This window comes from Pan troglodytes, chromosome 13, assembly GCF_028858775.2.
Source record: "Pan troglodytes isolate AG18354 chromosome 13, NHGRI_mPanTro3-v2.0_pri, whole genome shotgun sequence".
Classification (NCBI taxonomy): domain Eukaryota; kingdom Metazoa; phylum Chordata; class Mammalia; order Primates; family Hominidae; genus Pan; species Pan troglodytes.
In genome coordinates, this window is record NC_072411.2 from 113848846 (window position 1) to 113867883 (window position 19038).

Sequence of the window (19038 nt, forward strand, 5' to 3'; positions counted from 1 at the left end):
ACCTAAGAGGTCTCCTAATTAGTATTTATAAAATTCTCTTTAAAAGATTAAAATTGAAAAATGGAACTGCCCACTTTTAAAAATTTTACTGAATTCACCCAGGAGTTTAAATTAAGTAAATTTTAGACACAGATGAGGGTAAATTTCTCTGTACAATAGACAAAGTATTAAATAAAAGAATGATAATCTAATGTAACAATTCTGTTTATTTCAGAAGCAGTGGAAAGACTTTATGCCTCATTAAGGGAAGTCTTTTGCTTCATTTTCAGTTAGAAAACTCTGCTAGCGGAGTTATATCTGGGCTATTTCTAAATATTTCATTCTCATTTGTAAACGGGAATGTTATTTCCTTAATAGTTACACATGCCCATGAAGTACATAGAGAGTTCCTGTACATAAAAAAGATTACTAAAGAGATGTAGAAATTATAAGAGAAAATAACCAGTGGGGAAATAAAGGAATGTGGATTTGAAATAGAAAAGGAATATGGATTTGGAAAATTTTTTTTCTATAGGCTGTTACTTTAAATGACAATTGAATTACCAAGTAGAAGAGTGGGTTTCTCTCTAATAAACCTATTGATATTATTTATGGATCTCAAAAGTATAAAGATACACTAAAAATGTTGTTATGGTCACTATATGTGAGATAATTGTATGTACAAGTGAAAAGAATAACAGAACATTTTCAAAATACATTCATACCCATAAACCCAGTAAAATAAGAGAATTCATAAATTTACCTTTTTAAAATCAACATTATATGAAAAACTAAAGAATATTGTATTTTGAAGAGCCGTTCTGCAAAAGAATAAAATGTGTTTTCTTTCATTAGAGTATAGTAGCACATTCATTAAGTAAGTGAGTGCTGCACATTTTGAAATAAATTTATTTTAAAGGCACTTGGTGCATTGTTTTAATCACAAGAGGAAAAACCTTTTCTGATGTTATACTCAAACCCCTTGTGTTTGCAAGTCTCCCAAAAAGCTTACACGTGTTTCCTATGGTGAATTTTCCACATGCTTGCTAGAGCTGACAATTTTTAATTTACTGGTCAGATTTACCTATTATTTGTACGCATTATACTAGACATATTCCTGATTCACCAAAATTCTTTGTAGGGATAGAAGGAAATTATAGTCAATAGAGCTGAGATCAAGTGGGCCCTTAGATCTTAATTATAAATTGTTTAAAAAAATAAGAAAAATGAAAAAATAACTGGCTCCCTTGGCTATTTTCTTACCAGGAAACAAATGAAAAAGGGAAATTTATTTCTGACCATAAATCGCAAATGTTTCATTTTCATTTTCCCCAAGTTAACTTTCTCACCTAGCTAAGCAGCATTTTTGCTATTATTAGCTTGTGGTCCAATATTAGCTGACCAGTATCCGTCAAACTCCTCAGTTCAATGAGCTCAGGGACTCCCAAATAACTCCGTGTATGCAGACTTCTACTTACAGCTTCTAATTATTTTCTAACAGATAATGGAATATTTAAGTTCAGAGAGGTTAGATTAAATTTGTAAGTGGATCAAAACCCTAGATAAAGTTGCAGCAGCAAGGATCACTGTAGAAAACCCGAAGCTTTTTAGTTTTGAGATCCAAGACCCTCACTGATTGCTTATTCGTCTGTGACGAACTGGTCTCATAATTGTAATCCTCAGAGGTGCTCATTTTTTTCTAATCACACTATGCCATGCTATACATAAACTGTAAGCAACAGGCACCAAAAAGATGGCCTCTTAGGAGATGCAATAGCATTTTTTGTGAAAAAAACAAGCTATATATGTAGTATACATAGAATACTATGATTGTTTTAATAGACTCAAATAAGTATAGATTGTATGATAATCACTTCATGAAAAGCGTTAATGATTAAAACATTTATGCAATATTTATAAAAACTTTTTCGCATCAGATTTTTTTTTTTTTTTTTGAGACAGGGTCTCACTCTGTCTCCCAGGCTGGAGTGTAGTGGTGCGATCTCTGCTCACTGCTGTCTTGACCTCCAGGGCTCAACCAATCTACCCACCTAACAAGCTGGGACTATAGGCATAAGCCACCATGCTCAGGCTCCAGAATCTTTTTTTTTTTTTTAAATAAATTCAAAGGATTTGTGTGTGTATGTGTGTTTTAAGAAGGTTATACACAGTTTGATTTTCTAATCTGAGAGTAAGAGTGAGTAACATAAAATGTCATATGGAGCAATAATAAGAAGAAAATGATGAGGCCATCAACTGGCTTTGAACAGTAAGAATACCTCTTGAACAAAGCTTGATTTCCATCAATGCAGCGGGCAGCTGAAGGAAATCGGAAGAAAAACTCAGAAGAAACAAAACTTTTGACTGAACTGCCACAGGTATTGTTACATGTGGCCCACCTGCCTCTCATTTAATGTGATCTTTTGGAGGAGGCAGAGTAATGGTATGAGAAGCCAGTTGACTTTAGAGCTAGGGAGCTTGCAGTTCAAATCCAGGCTCTGTCTTCCCTTATCGGCTCTGCAATGAGAACAATGATTTAAATACTATCTGTAAGCTTTATTCTTCTCACAAAATAGGCATATTAATACTGGTTTGTAGGCATTCTTGTAGCCCAATATAGATACAAAGAATCATTTAATTCTTTATAATTTACAATTTTGATCTTAATGCTACATGTGGTTCTAGAAAATCTTCGGAAAATATTTCTGCTATTAATAGTGGATTCAAGGTGGATAATGGAACCAACGAATGCTAGGCTGATCCTTTTTCACCCTGGCTTTGGTGTGCAATTGAGTTAAATTATTTTCCACCATACTCCATTTCCTTATTGTACAGATTAGCTCTTGTAATTAGAAAAGGGGCAGGAGGATATTAGTGCAAATAAAACCATACCTAAATTCACACTTGTTTACATTAATATATTCAGTTAATTTGGATGGAAATCAGCCCACATGTGATCCAGGATTACTGACTTCTGCTGCTCAATGTGGAATCACTTTCTAAACATTAAGAAGATTTCTAGCAATCTGGGGTCATCTCTAACCCTCTACTTGAGAGGACTATTTTACTAACTATGACCATTCCTAAGGGTGATGATGGTATGCAGACTATACACCAGAATGAAGGCCTCAGCAGCAGCCCAAGAAGCAAAGGTTTTTCTCTGACTTTCTCCTGTCCTCCTGTCGCTCAGTCCCATTTTCCACCAAGGCAAGCCATAGAACCTAGAATCCCTCTTCCCCCAGACAGAGCATACAAATGAGAACCCCTTTTCCTGAAAGCCAGCCATAAAATCTGAAAATATTCTATGTAAAAACTGGCCATAAAAGAATGATCTGACCTACCTGTTTGACTGTAGGTCATTAGACCCACATTCCAGAGAGGGCCCTGCCCCACACCCAGTAGGAAAGAATGCATGCTCAGAGAAATCAACAAGAATTTAGACAGACAGGCCTTGCTGGGTTTCCTCACTCAATTAATATTAGATCACACTCTTTCACACTCAATCATATTTCCATAAGTCTGGCTATACTTTTTTGAACCTAAGCATAAGAATGGACAATTTTCCCTGTATCTTTGGGTCTTCATTAAATACATTTTAAAGTCTTTTAATTAGGTATTTTTCTTCAGAAACAGGATCTTGCTCTGTCACCCAGGCTAGAATGCTGCACCAGGATCCTAGCTCATTTCAGCCTTGAACTGCTGCACTCAAGTGATCTTCTCACCTCAGCCTCCCACAGTAGCTAGGACTACAGGGGTAGGACACCATGCCTGGTAGAGATGGGGTCTTGCTACCTTTCCTCCTATTAATTTGCATCATGTCAGTGAGTTTTTAAGAAACCTTTAGGAAACCAAGGGCCTTGGCCCCTACACTGACAAAGTTCCTGTCCATGACTTAAGGACATAACCAGGTAAATAAAAACAGACCTATTGTCCATTTCTTTAGTTTCTGTCAGTCTATGGTTTGGAAATTGTAGACATAAACCTCTGACTGATACAACAGTGGTGTTAAGTAAAATAAGGAATTCTCTTGATTATTTTGAGGAAATGATCATAAAAAAATTTAAAGCTATCCTTGTAAAGTAGACGCTTTTGTAATACCATTTTTAGCAATGCCAGCCATGTGATCATTGTAATAAGTAATTACCCAATGGTATCATTAAACTTAAAAAAAAAAGATGAAGAGAATTTTTATCTTTTATCCACATACCATACATGTGTAAAGATACATGTCTTTTTATTATTTTTAGATGTGTCTTTTTATTAGACTTATTAGATTTTATTAGATACATATGTGCCTATTGCAATTATCACAGCATAGTAAGCCTTTCTTCCCTTAACCAAATTACTGCCCTATGAATAACTAATTACTTCATGCCATATAATGCAAACCAGGACTTTATGCAGATAGTCCCTTCCTCCTGCAGGAACAGTATTTTGTATCCTTAACTCTGGAAACAGATCATTAACAAAACCATTGAGGTTTGACATATTGGAAATTGCTGATATTTTGGAAATTCTATTTTCTGGTGTTTGCTTGTCCTTTGGGCAAAAGATTTCTACCTGCATTTTATGAACAGTTGAATATTAGAAACTGTTCCTCCTAGTGATACAGTCAAACTGAGTGGGGATTTTTCCTAAGTCATAATAAGTATCGGTTGCTGTTCAGATTGGAATAAGAAACTGCACATGATTAGTTTAATTCTCTTTCAACCCTATGTGGCATCATAACACATCCTCTAGTCATGTACAAAATTCACAAACTGTAGGTTAGAGAGCTGGAGAATACCTACAATATGGAAAACGATGTCTTCAACAGACAACTGATTTCCATTTACTAAATGCAAATATTGGTACAGTAGACTATGTGCTCTTGAGAAATGTCCTTTCATTCACACAAATTCAAGAAATGCTTCGGAGAAACAGAGGCAGACAAAAAGTTAATTAAGTTACATGTTGAGGCTTACGGAGAGCAACCTGTATTGGATCTGGATAGTCTCTTTTAGGTACTTCAACGGAGAAATTAAGCCTGTTGGAATGCAAAACTTGTCAAGCACTTTGTCTTAGTATCCCCTAAGGCAGTATTTAAAGCTCAAATTTTAGGATCACTACTAAATTCTGTTAACTCTTAACTGGAAATGCCTGCAGTCAACTGAGGGACTAAGTGGCTATGTTGGCTGGACTTCCTGGGTCAATAGGGACTTCCCTAAGGGGACTTTCCCCTAAGCCAAAATGAGTCATAGCTGCAAGCTAAGGGATTGAAACTTCAACCAATCAAAGGGGACCTTCCTCTAAGCCAAAATGAGTCATAGCTACAAGCTAAGGGATTGAAACGTCAATCAATCAAAGGGGACTTTCCCGTAAGCCAAAATGAGTCACAGCTGCAAGCTAAGGGATTGAAACTTCAACCAATCATATAGGGAGTTTACGCTACAGCTGTAGCCTGATGTTTTTAACCAATCAGGCCCGCCAACCCACAAGCAGCTAGAAAATAAGTTAATTCTATAGGACAGAAAAAGGAAAAGGGGACGGGTCATAAGGGGATATAAGCATAAGACACCCAAGCCAGAAAGGCAACCCTTCTGGGTCCAAAGTAAGGTGTGGAAGCTTTACTTTTGCTTTCGCTTTACTTTTGCTTTTGCTTTTGCTTTAATGAGTCTTGCTGCCACACGCTCTTTGGGTCCGCACGTTGCTCTAATCCAGCTGTAACACTTGCTGCTGTGGTTCACGGCTTCATTCCTTGAAACCCGTGAGACCACGAACCCTTCGATGAAGAAAAACCTTCAATCGAAAGAAGAATTTCACTCATGACTGCTTTCATTTATTTATTTTTGCCAAAATCTGTGATAAAATCAACTTTATTTTTCTTTTCATCCTTATATTCTTACTCTTATTGAAACAGAAAATAAATAGAGAGGTCAAAAGGAGAAGAGATCCTGATGCACGTTTTAGCTGGAGAAGCAAACAGTATCCAAAATTACTACACAAGTCACCAAGAACTCAGAAGTAAGAAGCTAAAAATGAAACCTAATACTACCCTCCCATGTATAATGGAAACACTAACAGGCAAGCACTCAAAAGATTCCCTTAAAACAGGTTCCCCTAATAGAAACTAAGGAAAGTTATTGGCCTATTGCATGCATAGGAAAAAATCTTCCAAGGGTCTTCCTCCTCAAAGGGTTTTCAGAGGGTACATGAATACCATGTCAAAACGGAAGGTCTGTTTCTCTGTGTTTCGTCTGGCGCTCTAAATTCAAGACAGATCTTAAATTGAGTTTGTAGAAATGAATCATATATGAGCACTACAAATACCTAAGAAAAATTATTCCAAATACAATACGCTAAATAAAGATAGAACAATTGGGAAAAATACCACAGAAATTAATTAGGCTGGTATAGAGAGGATGTAAAGGAGAATAATAAGTCTTTAAAACATGGAAAAAAAATCAATTCAGATGATTAACCAAGTAGTTATTCTGTCTCCTATGTGCTTGTATTGTGCTTGCTCATAGATATGCAGTGATGGAGTCAGCAGACATATTTGCTGTCATCAAGGATCTTGTAGTCTAGTGGTGGAGAGTGGAATTCTACAATTAAAAACTAAGATAAATAATATTAATATATAATAACTTATTAAAATTTCTGAGTACTATTAGTAAGTTATAATTTTAGAAATCAGGAAAGGGCTCTTTGAGAAAGCACACTTAAGCTGAGAAAATAAGGATAACTAGGAGTTCATTAGGTATGATTGGAACATGAACACTCCAGGTGAAGGCACTGACTGACTTGGCTTATAAGGGGAGTGGAAAGAAAGTCAGTGAAGAGAAAGACTACTGGAAAAGAAATCAGGAGCTCTGTAAGCTAAGAATCTGATATTTTACTTTAGTAAAGCCACTAAAGGTCTCATGCAGAGGACCTGCACAATTCAAGCTTTGTATTAAAAAGTAGGGAGATCAAATCTAGTCTCATAACTTAAGCTGAAGAAGTTGAGGGCTGGGATTAAGATGATGACAAAAGAGTATAAAAAGAAGAGGAAATTGTCCAAATGTGTTTTTGGCATAGAATCAAAGCATTTACTCTCGAATTGGAGGTTGGTTGGTTGTGGGGTTGTGACATTCAAGGATAAATTTCAAATTTCTGGTAGGGACAATAGGGTGGATACAGATACAAAATATATAAATGGGTGAAATCGAAGGCAGAAGAGATTGAGAAGAGAGGATGAAGACATCTATTCAGGGTGTGCTAAACTTGAGATGTCCCTGAGATTTCCATGTGGCAATATTAAGGATGGAGATAAGGTCAGATTCACAAAACAGACTAGAGATGGAATTTGGTAGTCTAGTGAGATGATCTAGGAAAAATTTATAGATTGAAAAGAAGTCTAGAATTTTGCATTGAGATATTTCAATATTTCTGATATTGCTTACTGCCTGTATGATTTTAAGAAGCAGGAAAGTTGAGGATTTTTTGTAAGAACATGGTTACAATGATGGTCCATGAATCTAAGCGGGCTGCAGAGAGATGTGAGATAGGAAGCACTGAGGGATCGTGAGACAAAGGAGAGTCAGTGAAAGAAAAATGAACTAGAAAGGCAGGAGAATGTAGCTGAAGATTGAGATATTTGAAATAGTAATTTCAAATGTGAGGCTTCTGCTGATTGCTTACTAGTTCTAGAGACAACCTACAAAATGGGAGAAAATATTTGCAAACTAGCCATCTGACAAGGGTTTAATAACCAGAATATATAAGGAGCTCAAACAATTCTATACGAAAAAAATCTAATAATCTGACCAAAATGTGGGCAGAAGACTTGAATAGACATTTCTCATAGGAAGACATATAAATGTCAAATAGGCATATGAAAAGGTGCTCAATATCACTGATCATCAGAGAACTGCAAATCAAAACTACGATGAGATATCTCACCCCAGTTAAAATGGCTTAATACTTACATCCAAGGCAGGCAATAACAAATGCTGGCAAGAATATGAAGAAAAGGGAACCCTCATACACTGTTGGTGGGAATGTATATTAGTATAACCACTATGGAGAACACTTTGGAGGTTCCTCAGAAAACTAAAAATTGAGCTACCATATGGTACAGCAATTCCACTGCTGGGTATATACGCAAAATAAAGGAAATCACTATATCAAAGAGATATCTGCACTCCTATGATTGTTGCAGCACTACTTACAATAGGTTAGATTTGGAAGCAACCTAAGTGTCCATCAACAGATGTAGGAATAAAGAAAACATGGTACAAATACACAGTGGAGCACTATTCAGCCATAAAAAAGAATGCAATCAAGTCATTTGCAAAGCTTGGATAGAACTGGAGATCATTATGTTAAGTGAAATTAGCAAGGCAGAGAAAGACAAACATCATCTGTTCTCATTTATTTGTGGGATCTAAAAACCAAAACAATTGAACTCATGAAGATAGAGAGTAGAAGGATGGTTACCAGAGGCTGGGAAAGGTAGTAGGGGGCTGGGGATGGTTAAATAAAATAAAATGTAAAAATATAAAGAATGAATAAGGCCTACTATTTGATAGCACAACGAGGTTACTATAGTCAATAGTAACCTAGTTGTAAATTTTAAGATAACTTAATGAGTGTGATTGGATTGTTTGTAACTCAAAGGATAAATGCTTGAAGGGATAGATACCCCTTTCTCCACGATGTGCTTATTTCACATTGCATACCTGTATCAAAACTTCTCATGTACCCCACAAATATATACACCTGCTGTGTACCCACAAAAATTAAGAATAAAAAATCCACTATTAGTATGGAACAGGATATAGCTAAGAGTTACTATGTGAAGCCATACACATGAAATTTTATAATGTGAAAATGTTATAGAACAAAATACCTTTTCAAATAATTTTATAAGCCTGTTATACTCTAAGAGAAAATGTAAACTGATAAATTATATTCATTTCACTTGATTAATATAATATCAATTAGATTTAAAATAATTCCCATCAAGATACTGCATATCAAATGGAAATATGGAGAAGAGAAACACAGAAAGACTATTCACATGAACATTTCTTCAGAAAATAGGATAACAGCAGTTGTGTAAGATAAATAAAATTTCCTATGGTATATATAGAGAAAAACAAGCTATTCTTTTTAATAAGAATATTACCATTTACATAATAAAGTCAGATGACTTAAAACACTTTTCTTTGCAGTATCTCACTGTGGTAAATTTGGTGTGGAAAAGTTGAAACGAAAGCCAAAAAAATTCATGCGAATGCAAAGCCATGACTGTTGACTAGTCACTAGAATTGAGAATAATTACATAATTTCTTTCATTTTTTTTAAGAAAGCAAGTAATTTAGATAAAACATTTAAAAACAAAGTCAACTGTTACTAGGTTTAAATACTGAGGAAAAATATAGAGTGACGGGAACTCAGAAAAAGTGAATAGTCTGTCTGATTTTATGAGATAGTGGTGCCCAATTTTAAGAATCTTGTTCAATAGCATCATTTCTTATGTATGTGTTCTGCACCATTTTGTGGATTAAAAAAAAAAAGAAAACAAAAAACAACAAAAAAGCCTGCATTTTCCCTATGAAATGGTTCTATCTGAAACAAGAACTAGGAGCACGTGTAAATGCAGGTATTCTTATGAAGGTGCGCCTTTAGAGTCATTTTCTTAATGTTGTTCAATATGATCTTTCTTTGTGGGAATGAAGAATGTACTGGTCATTCACTAGCAGTGTATTATTATTGTCATTATGAATCCATTAGACATATTCAGGTGAGCAGAGTAACAGCCCTGGGTGACCAAACTCTCCTTCTCTTGCTTTTAGTGTAGCATTTAATAGAACACAAACTGCCCCTTATTTATTTTTTGCCTATGGTAAAAATTCTAAGAAAATATGAAAGTCCTCTCCTTTACCCTTGAATATCAATAGAAGTTTCATTGTGGTGATAAATTTTGAGTATTAAGTTGCTACATTTGTGTTATTTATTATAATAACCAGTAAAGCACAGCTATATGTGATGAATAGAGTAGTGGTTATTGAATCTAGAATATTCTATTTCAAGCATAAAGTTAGAGTGGAGAAAAGGGAGTCTAATGATTAATAAGATTGTGCAATTTCCATTGTCTTTGAAAGCTTTTTTCCCCTGAAGAATTGTACAAACAAGCATACAAATACAAATATGCACATACACTAGTTTGCAGAAACATGGTTGCAGCAGATCTTATTTAGCTTGAAAGTTATCCCTGGAACACTCTACCACAGTGTTATACCAGATGACCCCCACCCACCTTTCTTTGCTTGACAGCTTTCTCTTTCCACTGAGCCTATTTTTCCATCCTTGGCTGGAAGGATATGTAGGGGGTGAAGTGTGGCTCTTTCCCAGCAGCTCTACACCCTCAGCTCCCTTAACCCTTGAGTGGGATAATTTTGAGGTGTATGTCCTACACTGGCTGCCAGTCTCTCCAGTGAAAAGAAGCTCCAGTCACTTACAACGGCAGCTAGCTTTATTAGTTCTCCTGTCTTATTTCTAAACTCCCCCACTGATGAGTCCTTCACCTCCAAAATAAATGACTTTCACATTCTTATTTCAAGGGTAGCTTCTGCATCTGTAAGAACCCAAACTAACACAAGTTAAACTTATTACTTTTAACCAAGTAACTCTGGAATATTTATAATTTCAACTCAACCCTTAGATTCAAATTACAAATAATTTTTCTTGAACCTACCTCTTTTTTGTGGTTTGTTATTCAAATACTTTTATAATGATCTACACACATAACCAATGAGCTAAAAATGTAGGTATGAAATATAGGCTTATGTTTATGTTAAAATTAGAGCAGCCTGCATTAGATACTAAATTCACCGTTGATGTTGCCAGTTAAACTGCATTTTAATCATTGTGATGCTATCCTTCTAATGTTTTGAAAGAAGTCTCGAAAATAGTAGGACATGTTTCTGCCTGGTACTTATTAAACTCTGCTGATAGCTGTCCATCAATCTGTTAATCTTCCAGCATCTATCCACAAGAGAAAAGGCACAGTCAAAATATTTTCCTTAACTTTTTTTAACTTTTAAAGAGAACAGAGTCTTCTGAATCTGTTGGTTACCAAATCCATCAACCATCTAGGAAAATGACTCCTTTCATGGCTCAATCAGAGCCTCATCTAAAATTCAGCAGACATCTAAGACTTCAAGCTGCCATCTCCACTCTTGTTTCCATGGGAATATACATCAGATCAAGAAAAAAAATGGATGGGGTTAGGAGCTTTCAAATAATCATTCAAAATCATGATGAGGATTTTAGAGCTTTTTTCTTAGGTGTGATTATTTTGTAGCCTCTTAACCCCCTTTTGCCAGTCTGTTTCCATGGAAATATGACAAAAATGTCTGTTCAAGCCTCCAGCAGAGATTATTAGCATTCTCGTGAATTTCAGCTTTGGCTGTAGTCTAGGCTGGCAAGATTTTTTCTACCAGTTTTATAAATTAACCTATACTGTTTCTACTCTTTGTAATTTTCCTTTATAACTTCTACTTTTTAAAAAAATTCCCTTCACAAATTTATAGCTATGATCAAGATCAAATTGAATAATTGGCATATCACTGAAAAAGGCTTCAGTTTTAAATTTTAATATATGAGCCAGGACATGTAGCAGTGGTGTGTCAGAAACTTTAGAGAACTGAAGAAAGAAACAATATTTAGTTTTTGGCCTTACTGTTATATAGATGCCGGTAGATATGCAACAAGGTGATATTTAAAATATTTAGCAACTGGTAAGGCATGAAACCAACCAACCCGAAAAGCTGGTTTGTACAGGCTGATTATCAACCTACTATATGAGAACCAATAATAAGTTAGGCTGAAAGTAGTTTTATATAAAGTAGTTAGCATTATACATAAATAAATTATTCAAGGTCAAAGACAGCTCCTGTAAAACTTGTAAAGGAGCTTACAAGAGAAACTGGATAGAGATATATAGCAATTCATCTTTTAAAAAAATCAGAGTGCATATGCTTGCATCATTTTTCATATGAAGGTCATTTGAAAATAGAAATCATTCTTATTACTCAAGACATTATGCTAAAAGATAGAGAAAGAACATATATGGTCTTTGATAGAACCCCTGGCAAGATGTCTTGTATTGAATGTGAAAAAATAACGGCATGATAAATACATAATTTTATTCCATCCTACTCTGAAATTTGCTGACCGGTTCAAATCTACAATTTTTGCTAGGGGAAATCTTAAAGTTCTGATTGACCTTAAAAAGTACTTTTTTACTCATAGTTGGAGTTTTTTTTAACCCATAGAGTGTTTTCTTCTGAATTTGAATTAAAAAAATAAATGTCAAGGGGTAATTACTTGACTCAGGTAGGTTCTTAATTTAAATTTAACAGAGACTAACTTGCCATAGAAACTAATCTTGATGGATGTTTTCAACTAAATAGATCATAACCATAATAAAATAAAACAGTATGGTTAATTTTTCAAATTATCAATTTTAGCCCCTGCTTTCCCCATAGGCAACATCTGGCCTGCAGCTTATTTATGTAAATAAAAAGTTTTATTGGAACACAGTCACACCCATCCATTTGCATTAGTTTTTGTTTTGTTTGGTTTTGCTTTAATTATCTATGGCTGCTTTCCTACTAAAAAGAGCAGAGTTGAGTTGCTGCCACAGAGAACACGTAGCATATAAAAGCCTGACTATAATCCAGCCTTATAAAAAAAAAGTTTACTGATACCTACTCAAGCTTGGCTTCCTGAACTCAAAGTCTAGATCTGCCATTTTCTAACTTTCTAACCTTGGGGTAACCTTGGGTTAACCCCAGGTTCTTGGTCTGTCATATTTTGAGGAATAAGTAAATTATTATTTGTGAATTATTTGTAACAGTGTTTGGCACTTAGTAAATACTTTGTAAATATCAGTGACTTATTACCACCACCTCATAGTCTTTCTAACACTGTTCAGTGCAACTAATTTTAAGAAATATACACATGAGCTTTGGTTATTAAATACAATTGGTTTTCCGTTGAAATTATGTATTGCTCTCACTGGAGGGCTATTTGGTTATATTTAACAAGAACATTTAAGAACATTACATGTCTGAATCAATGTAGATAATTCACCTTGGGGACTGTAAATATCTTCAAACTCTAAAGGTAAGTTCTAGTGACCTATCTAGGCAGACAGTTGTGAAGCAAAAGTGATCTAAAAAGTATAATACAATGTGAATTGGTCTTAGAAATGTCTTTAATTATAAGATTATAACATTTCCGTAGGAGAAATTTGTAAGTTGTGGAGTTTTGGTTTTGTTTTGCTTTAATTATCTAAGCAGGCTATTTGATAATGGAGAAAAATGTGATTGCCTGGGTGTCTGTACTTACATCCATGAACTCCACATTTGCCTTGGGACCAGTTGTCTCATTAAGAATCTTAATAGCCACAGGAATCTTCACAGTTTCTCCTTCAGGTACCCAAATACCCTTTGGGGAAAAAATTTACATTAAATATGACATCTCAACCTATTAAGTTCTTACAAAGTAACTTAGAAGTTTGATATTATAACATTCAATCAACAAACGTTTATTTAGCACCTGTTACATGTTACAAGTTACTCTGCAACTTTGTTGTCTGCTTTCATTATCTGAGGATGATGCTCATATACATGATTACATATATAGAATATAGAATATATATCCTGCTTTCAAGATGTTTACACTACTGTCAAATTCTACTTGTGTGCATGAAAAAGGCTTTGAATAGTGAAGACAGCATGGAAATAGGATAGCAAAAGAATATCTGATTTGGATGGTATCATCGACTTTTTGAGATGGTTGCTCTACTTTTTGAAGCTCAGTTGTATCATCTGTAATTTAGAAGACTGGGCTAAGGAATGTTAGAGGTTCTTCTCAGGCTGTATATTATCTAAATATTCAGCAGCAAGAAAAACAATTAAAAAAGCATATTCTCATGTTCTTCAAGTTCAGATTGATTTATGAATTAATTTTCAAGAATGAATATTTAAGATTTATTTTTCAAAGGCAAGTGCTAGGGGATATTGAGCACATATTAATTTGTCTACATTATTAAAGCATGTGTATATGTGTGTGCGTGAAGGAATTTTATTATCTCTGAAGAAATATAAAATATTTATATTGGCCGTTGTTAGTTCTCTTTTCCTATCAAAATATAATTATAATATCTGAACAGGATTTATCCCTTGGGAAAGTATAAAGTTGGTAGAGTTTGAGTGAAATACAACATTAAGCTAAATAATAGCATTTCTGGGTAAAGTGAATTATAGCATTTGAATGAGGACAATGATTTTGATAAGACATACAAGGATGCACAGGTTGTACAAGAATACATTTTAAAAGGTGTATTTTCCCAAATGAACGCAAAAGCAAATATGAGATCATGAGGACAAAAACCGAAAAATCTCAAATTTTAGCTTCTTAGCCCTGACATCAGAAAATATTTCTTATAAGATTTTTAACATTAAAAGGAAAGAATGAAAAATAATAGTTTGTTATTCCTGAACAAAACATCTTTACTTCCTGTCTTTCTTAATATCAGCTAGTTATAGTCATAAAGAAAAAAAATTCAAAAAGTTTTTCACTTTGAACTTTTATGCTACAACATATGTATTTGTGTTACTCAAAGTTGCAGTATCATCAGGAGACCTGAACACAAGAATTATTTTAAAACATAGTAACAATAATAAAGAAAATAAAAGATTTTAACTTTTAGAAAGTGAATTTATGGTTGCATTCTTCCTAGGCAGAATGAATAGGGAAATCTATGTGTCAAATGCAAAATAATAAGCCAAGTTCCTTGCAAAAAATTAAAAAGAAAATAAAGCAGAAACAGAAAAAAGAAAACAGCCCAATACTCAAAGGCTTCATTTTCTCACTGATATTATCTAGGGTGGAAAACAGGCTTATTATTCATTATTCAATAAAGTAACCACAGAGAAGATTACTTAATGAAGACATGGCATCAATATTAAAGTATCCCTAAAGTGTAGTTTTAAAATAATATAGGCCAGGCATGGTGGCTCATCCCACCACTTTGGGAGACTGAGGCAGGAGGGTCTCTTGAGCTCAGGAGTTCAAGACCAGCATAGGCAACATAGAGACATTCCAACTCTACTAAAAATAAAAAAATTTAAAAATGAGCTGAGTGTGCTGGCACATGCCTGTGGTCCCAGCTACTCAGGAGGCTGAGGTGGGAGGATGGTTTGAGCCCAGGAGGTTGAGGCTACGGTGAACTGTGATTAAACCACTGCCCTCCACCCTGGCCTACAGAGCAAGACCCTGTCTCAAGAATAAATACATAAATAAAATTAAATAAGAATATAAATTCAATGTAAAGTATTTTATACTTCTTTTTAAAATAAATATTTATTAAATTATTCTTTTTTTTCATTATTTCATTCATTATTTCACTATTTTCTGGGACTGACTAGTTAAAAATTTTACTATCTGATACACATGATATTGGTCCTAATCTTTATACTTAAACAGAGAATATTTCTAATTAGGAGAAAAAAATAATCAAATAATTGGTTAAGCCAATTTGCATTTCTATGGTCAAGAATAATCCTTTATAGTTTAAGACAGTATGTCTTCATAACAACTGATCTATTGATTAAAACTTAGAGTCAACCATAGACACTTTCATTACAAGTAATTTCAATTAAGGTAAAACACTCATGCACAATAGACAAATAAATGCTCTTAATACAAGTTAATAAAGCTTTATTATTAAATGCTTAAATGGGTAACGTTTTTCTCTGCTGAGGACATTAGATAGTGTTTAGTCTTGAGTTATAGGGTATCCAAGGTTTAAAATAAAATTTAATTTACAGACCACATTATCTTTAAAAATATAGAAGTGATTATACTCTAGGAACAATGTAAGATTGAGTTATCTTAAAAATGGAAGTACGTTATAATACATTTAAATTTTTCCATTTATCTCTTTTTTTCTCCCTATTTCTGTTCTTCATAAACACATAAATTTGCCTACTTGCTTTAAATTTTGTCAATGTCACATGCAGAATTGGTAACAGGCAGGAAGCCCTAATATTTTTCTACTGACTTGTCCTATGGTTCAGCACAGAAACCTTCAGTTACATCTGTGAATACGGAGAATTGTAGCATTTACTAGATAATTCAGGTGGGGAAAAATCCTGCAATCAATCATTAGAATGGGAATTTATGGCATAGCTAAGTGATCCAGAATGATTGTCAGTATGGATCAAATTCACAGCAGTACTTTCAATTTGTCAATTTAAATAATCAAGACTGCAATTTAGGACTCTACATTTATTATCCACATAATTTGTTGATATTTTATTGTAGAAATGAGTACAGATTAAAATTATTAAAGATGTAAATACAATTGCAGTAAATAGATACAAACTTTAAGGATATAAAATGATACAGTCTGAGTCTGTTTTTTTCTAGCACAATCTAAATTGAGAAACAGAAACATTTGTTTCTTTGAACATACACAAATCTGAAGATGAGAAAAGGCATCAAGTCAGCCTAGAACAGTGCCTATGCAAAGTAGGTACTCAAATTTTTGTCAAATTAAGATCAAATTTAATTGAATAAAATATGCATACTAAAAGATTAGAAAACTTCTGCATTTTGACCTTAGAATACAAGTTTCATTTTAAGGATATTAGATTATTTTGGAGCACTTGGAGAGAAAAATTAAGGTTTATATTCTAATTATTAATATTTTTTGTTAAATAAATCTCTGTTTTAAATAGAAAAAAATGAATATTTCAAAATGCAACATTTCTAAGATCCAATTAACTTTAACAGATATGTTTGTAAAATGTAGGCTTACACATAGCTTTAAGAAATATATTAAATGCCAGCCGGGCATGGTGGCTCATGCCTATAATCCTAGCACTTTGGGAAGCCAAGGCGGGTAGATCACTTGTCAGGAGTTCGAGACCAGCCTGGCCAACATGGTGAAACCTCATCTGTACTAAAAATACAAAAATTAGCCAGGCATGGTGGTGAGTGCCTGTAATCCCAACTACTGGGGAGGCTAAGGCAGGAGAGTAGCTGGAACCTGGGAGGAGGAGGTTGCAATGAGTGGAGATCACACCATTGCACTACAGCCTGGCCAAGAGAGTGAGACTCCATCTCAAAAAAAAAAAAAAAAAAAAAAAAAAATATATATATATATATATATATATATATAATGCCAAAGTAACTTTTGGGAATTGTAGTAATGGATATTACAAGAATAATTCAGCATTTGCCCAGAAGAGTTTCTTAATCTTGTTATTTACCATTAAAATAAATTTCACCACAATTAATCTTGGGCCTAGCCTCTGAATTGGTCCTGTAATTAAGGCAAATAAGTAAACATACACATGCCATCATTTGAGCTTTTCCTTTCCAGAAATACCTCTTATTGAAAACACATGATGTCATCTTTTCCTCCTATCTGACCTCAATTTTGCATATAATGTCACATTTTTAGTTTGCTTATGATAACAAAGACATCAAAACCATGGAAATTATTTACAAAATCATAAATGTAACCAGGTAGGCAAAAAATGATTTAGAAACTAGTTCCAACCTATTAAGACATCAGCATATTTGAATGGATTCTAAAATGAGCAGCTACTAGGGTCCTGATGGAGAGGCTTTGGATAAAAAAGCAGAAGAAAAAAAGAATAAAGGATTATGGTATATTGCCCAGGCATGTCTGGGGTTCATGGAGCACTGTGTAGGGGTAATGGAAAATGGGTTGGGGCTTGCTAGTTGGATAAAAATAGAAATTTGCCAAAAGGAATATGACATAAGGGGCTCAGAAAGGTATTAAGAAAAAAAACTATACTTGGCTTTGTATCAGAGTTTCTTGCTTTTCTCTCAAGACTGTATCCGTCCCAGCTCATTCAATAAAAATTAATGAATTCATTTGTGCAGCAACTTCTTAATATTATAAAAGTCTTCCTTTCTGAATATTATAAGAAAATTAGGTTGTCTAAAGTAATAACTCCATTGGCTATTATTTTCTAAACATCTAAAACAAAACTTAACTAACGATATGCGTTGTTTTTTACTTACTTTATAAACCGTTCCAAAAGCACCTGAGCCAAGGACTTTCACCCTCTTCAGCTCAGTTTCTTTCAAAATACGAAGTTGAGCTTGATTGGGTGCTGTGCCACTGGGAGTTAATGGTTCCACCAACTGCAAAGCAGAAAGAAGAAGGTTATACTTTCAGTCCGATAGTCAGTCCTCTCTCTCTGTCTCTCTCTCTCTCTCTCTCTCTTTCTCTTTGGTTCTCTTTCTTACAAAGCAAAAACACACCAACTTGGTTTGCCTTGACAACCAATACCTTTGTAATATGCACCACTCACCATTCACTGACACATTTATGCATTCTTTCAGACCCTGTCCTTTCTCTTCTCCTGCTCTTTGTCAGGGAAAACACAAGTAACAAATGTGCACCTACCTTGAGGCATACTAGGCTACGAGATTTGATGCATTAAAGAAGGAAATGCTGCCTTCTTAGAGCTTAAAATATACCTGGGAAGCCAGGACAAATGTGTCAGAGGAGAGGGGAAAAAAACGCACAATGCCAAAACCCTAGGACAGTGCTGTTAAAACTTTAGTGTACATCTGAATTACCTCAAGTTATTGTTAAATATAGGTCCCGGTTCAGCAAGTCTGGAGTAGGCCTGAAATGTTTGCATTTGCGTAGAACTCTAAGGGATGCCTAGGTACCATGGTGATCCTCGAACACATTTTAAGTACCAAGGCCCAAGTTTACCTGTTAGATCAATAGTTCTAAAATTCTATGATTTGATTCTGGATCATAAGTGAATGCTATGAAATGCAAGGCATCAAACAACTACTGGGGAGTGAGGCTCACTAGTTTTGCCTTCCTAAAGAATGTACACTTTAAAATCAAGTCTTGAGATGTCTAAGTCTTGACATAATGAAAATGGGTTGGTATTGGGAGGGCCACTGTGAAAAGCTGCTTGGGCACAGCAAGAGGGAGGAGGAGGAAGAAATATAGCAGAA

The 19038-nt window shown here is 34.5% G+C and overlaps 1 protein-coding gene across 8 annotated transcripts in view; it reads right to left on the reverse strand.

The window, feature by feature from the left end:
* Positions 1–19038, reverse strand: part of ERBB4 (erb-b2 receptor tyrosine kinase 4) — a 1163457-nt gene that overhangs the window by 231399 nt on the left and 913020 nt on the right. For all 8 annotated transcript variants that reach the window (XM_001146866.7, XM_516067.8, XM_003309455.6 and 5 more), the window contains 2 exons: positions 18079–18201; positions 13363–13461 (listed from right to left, as the gene is read on the reverse strand). In XM_001146866.7, the coding sequence (XP_001146866.3) occupies positions 13363–13461; positions 18079–18201 (222 nt within the window). The remainder of the gene's footprint in view (positions 1–13362; positions 13462–18078; positions 18202–19038) is intronic.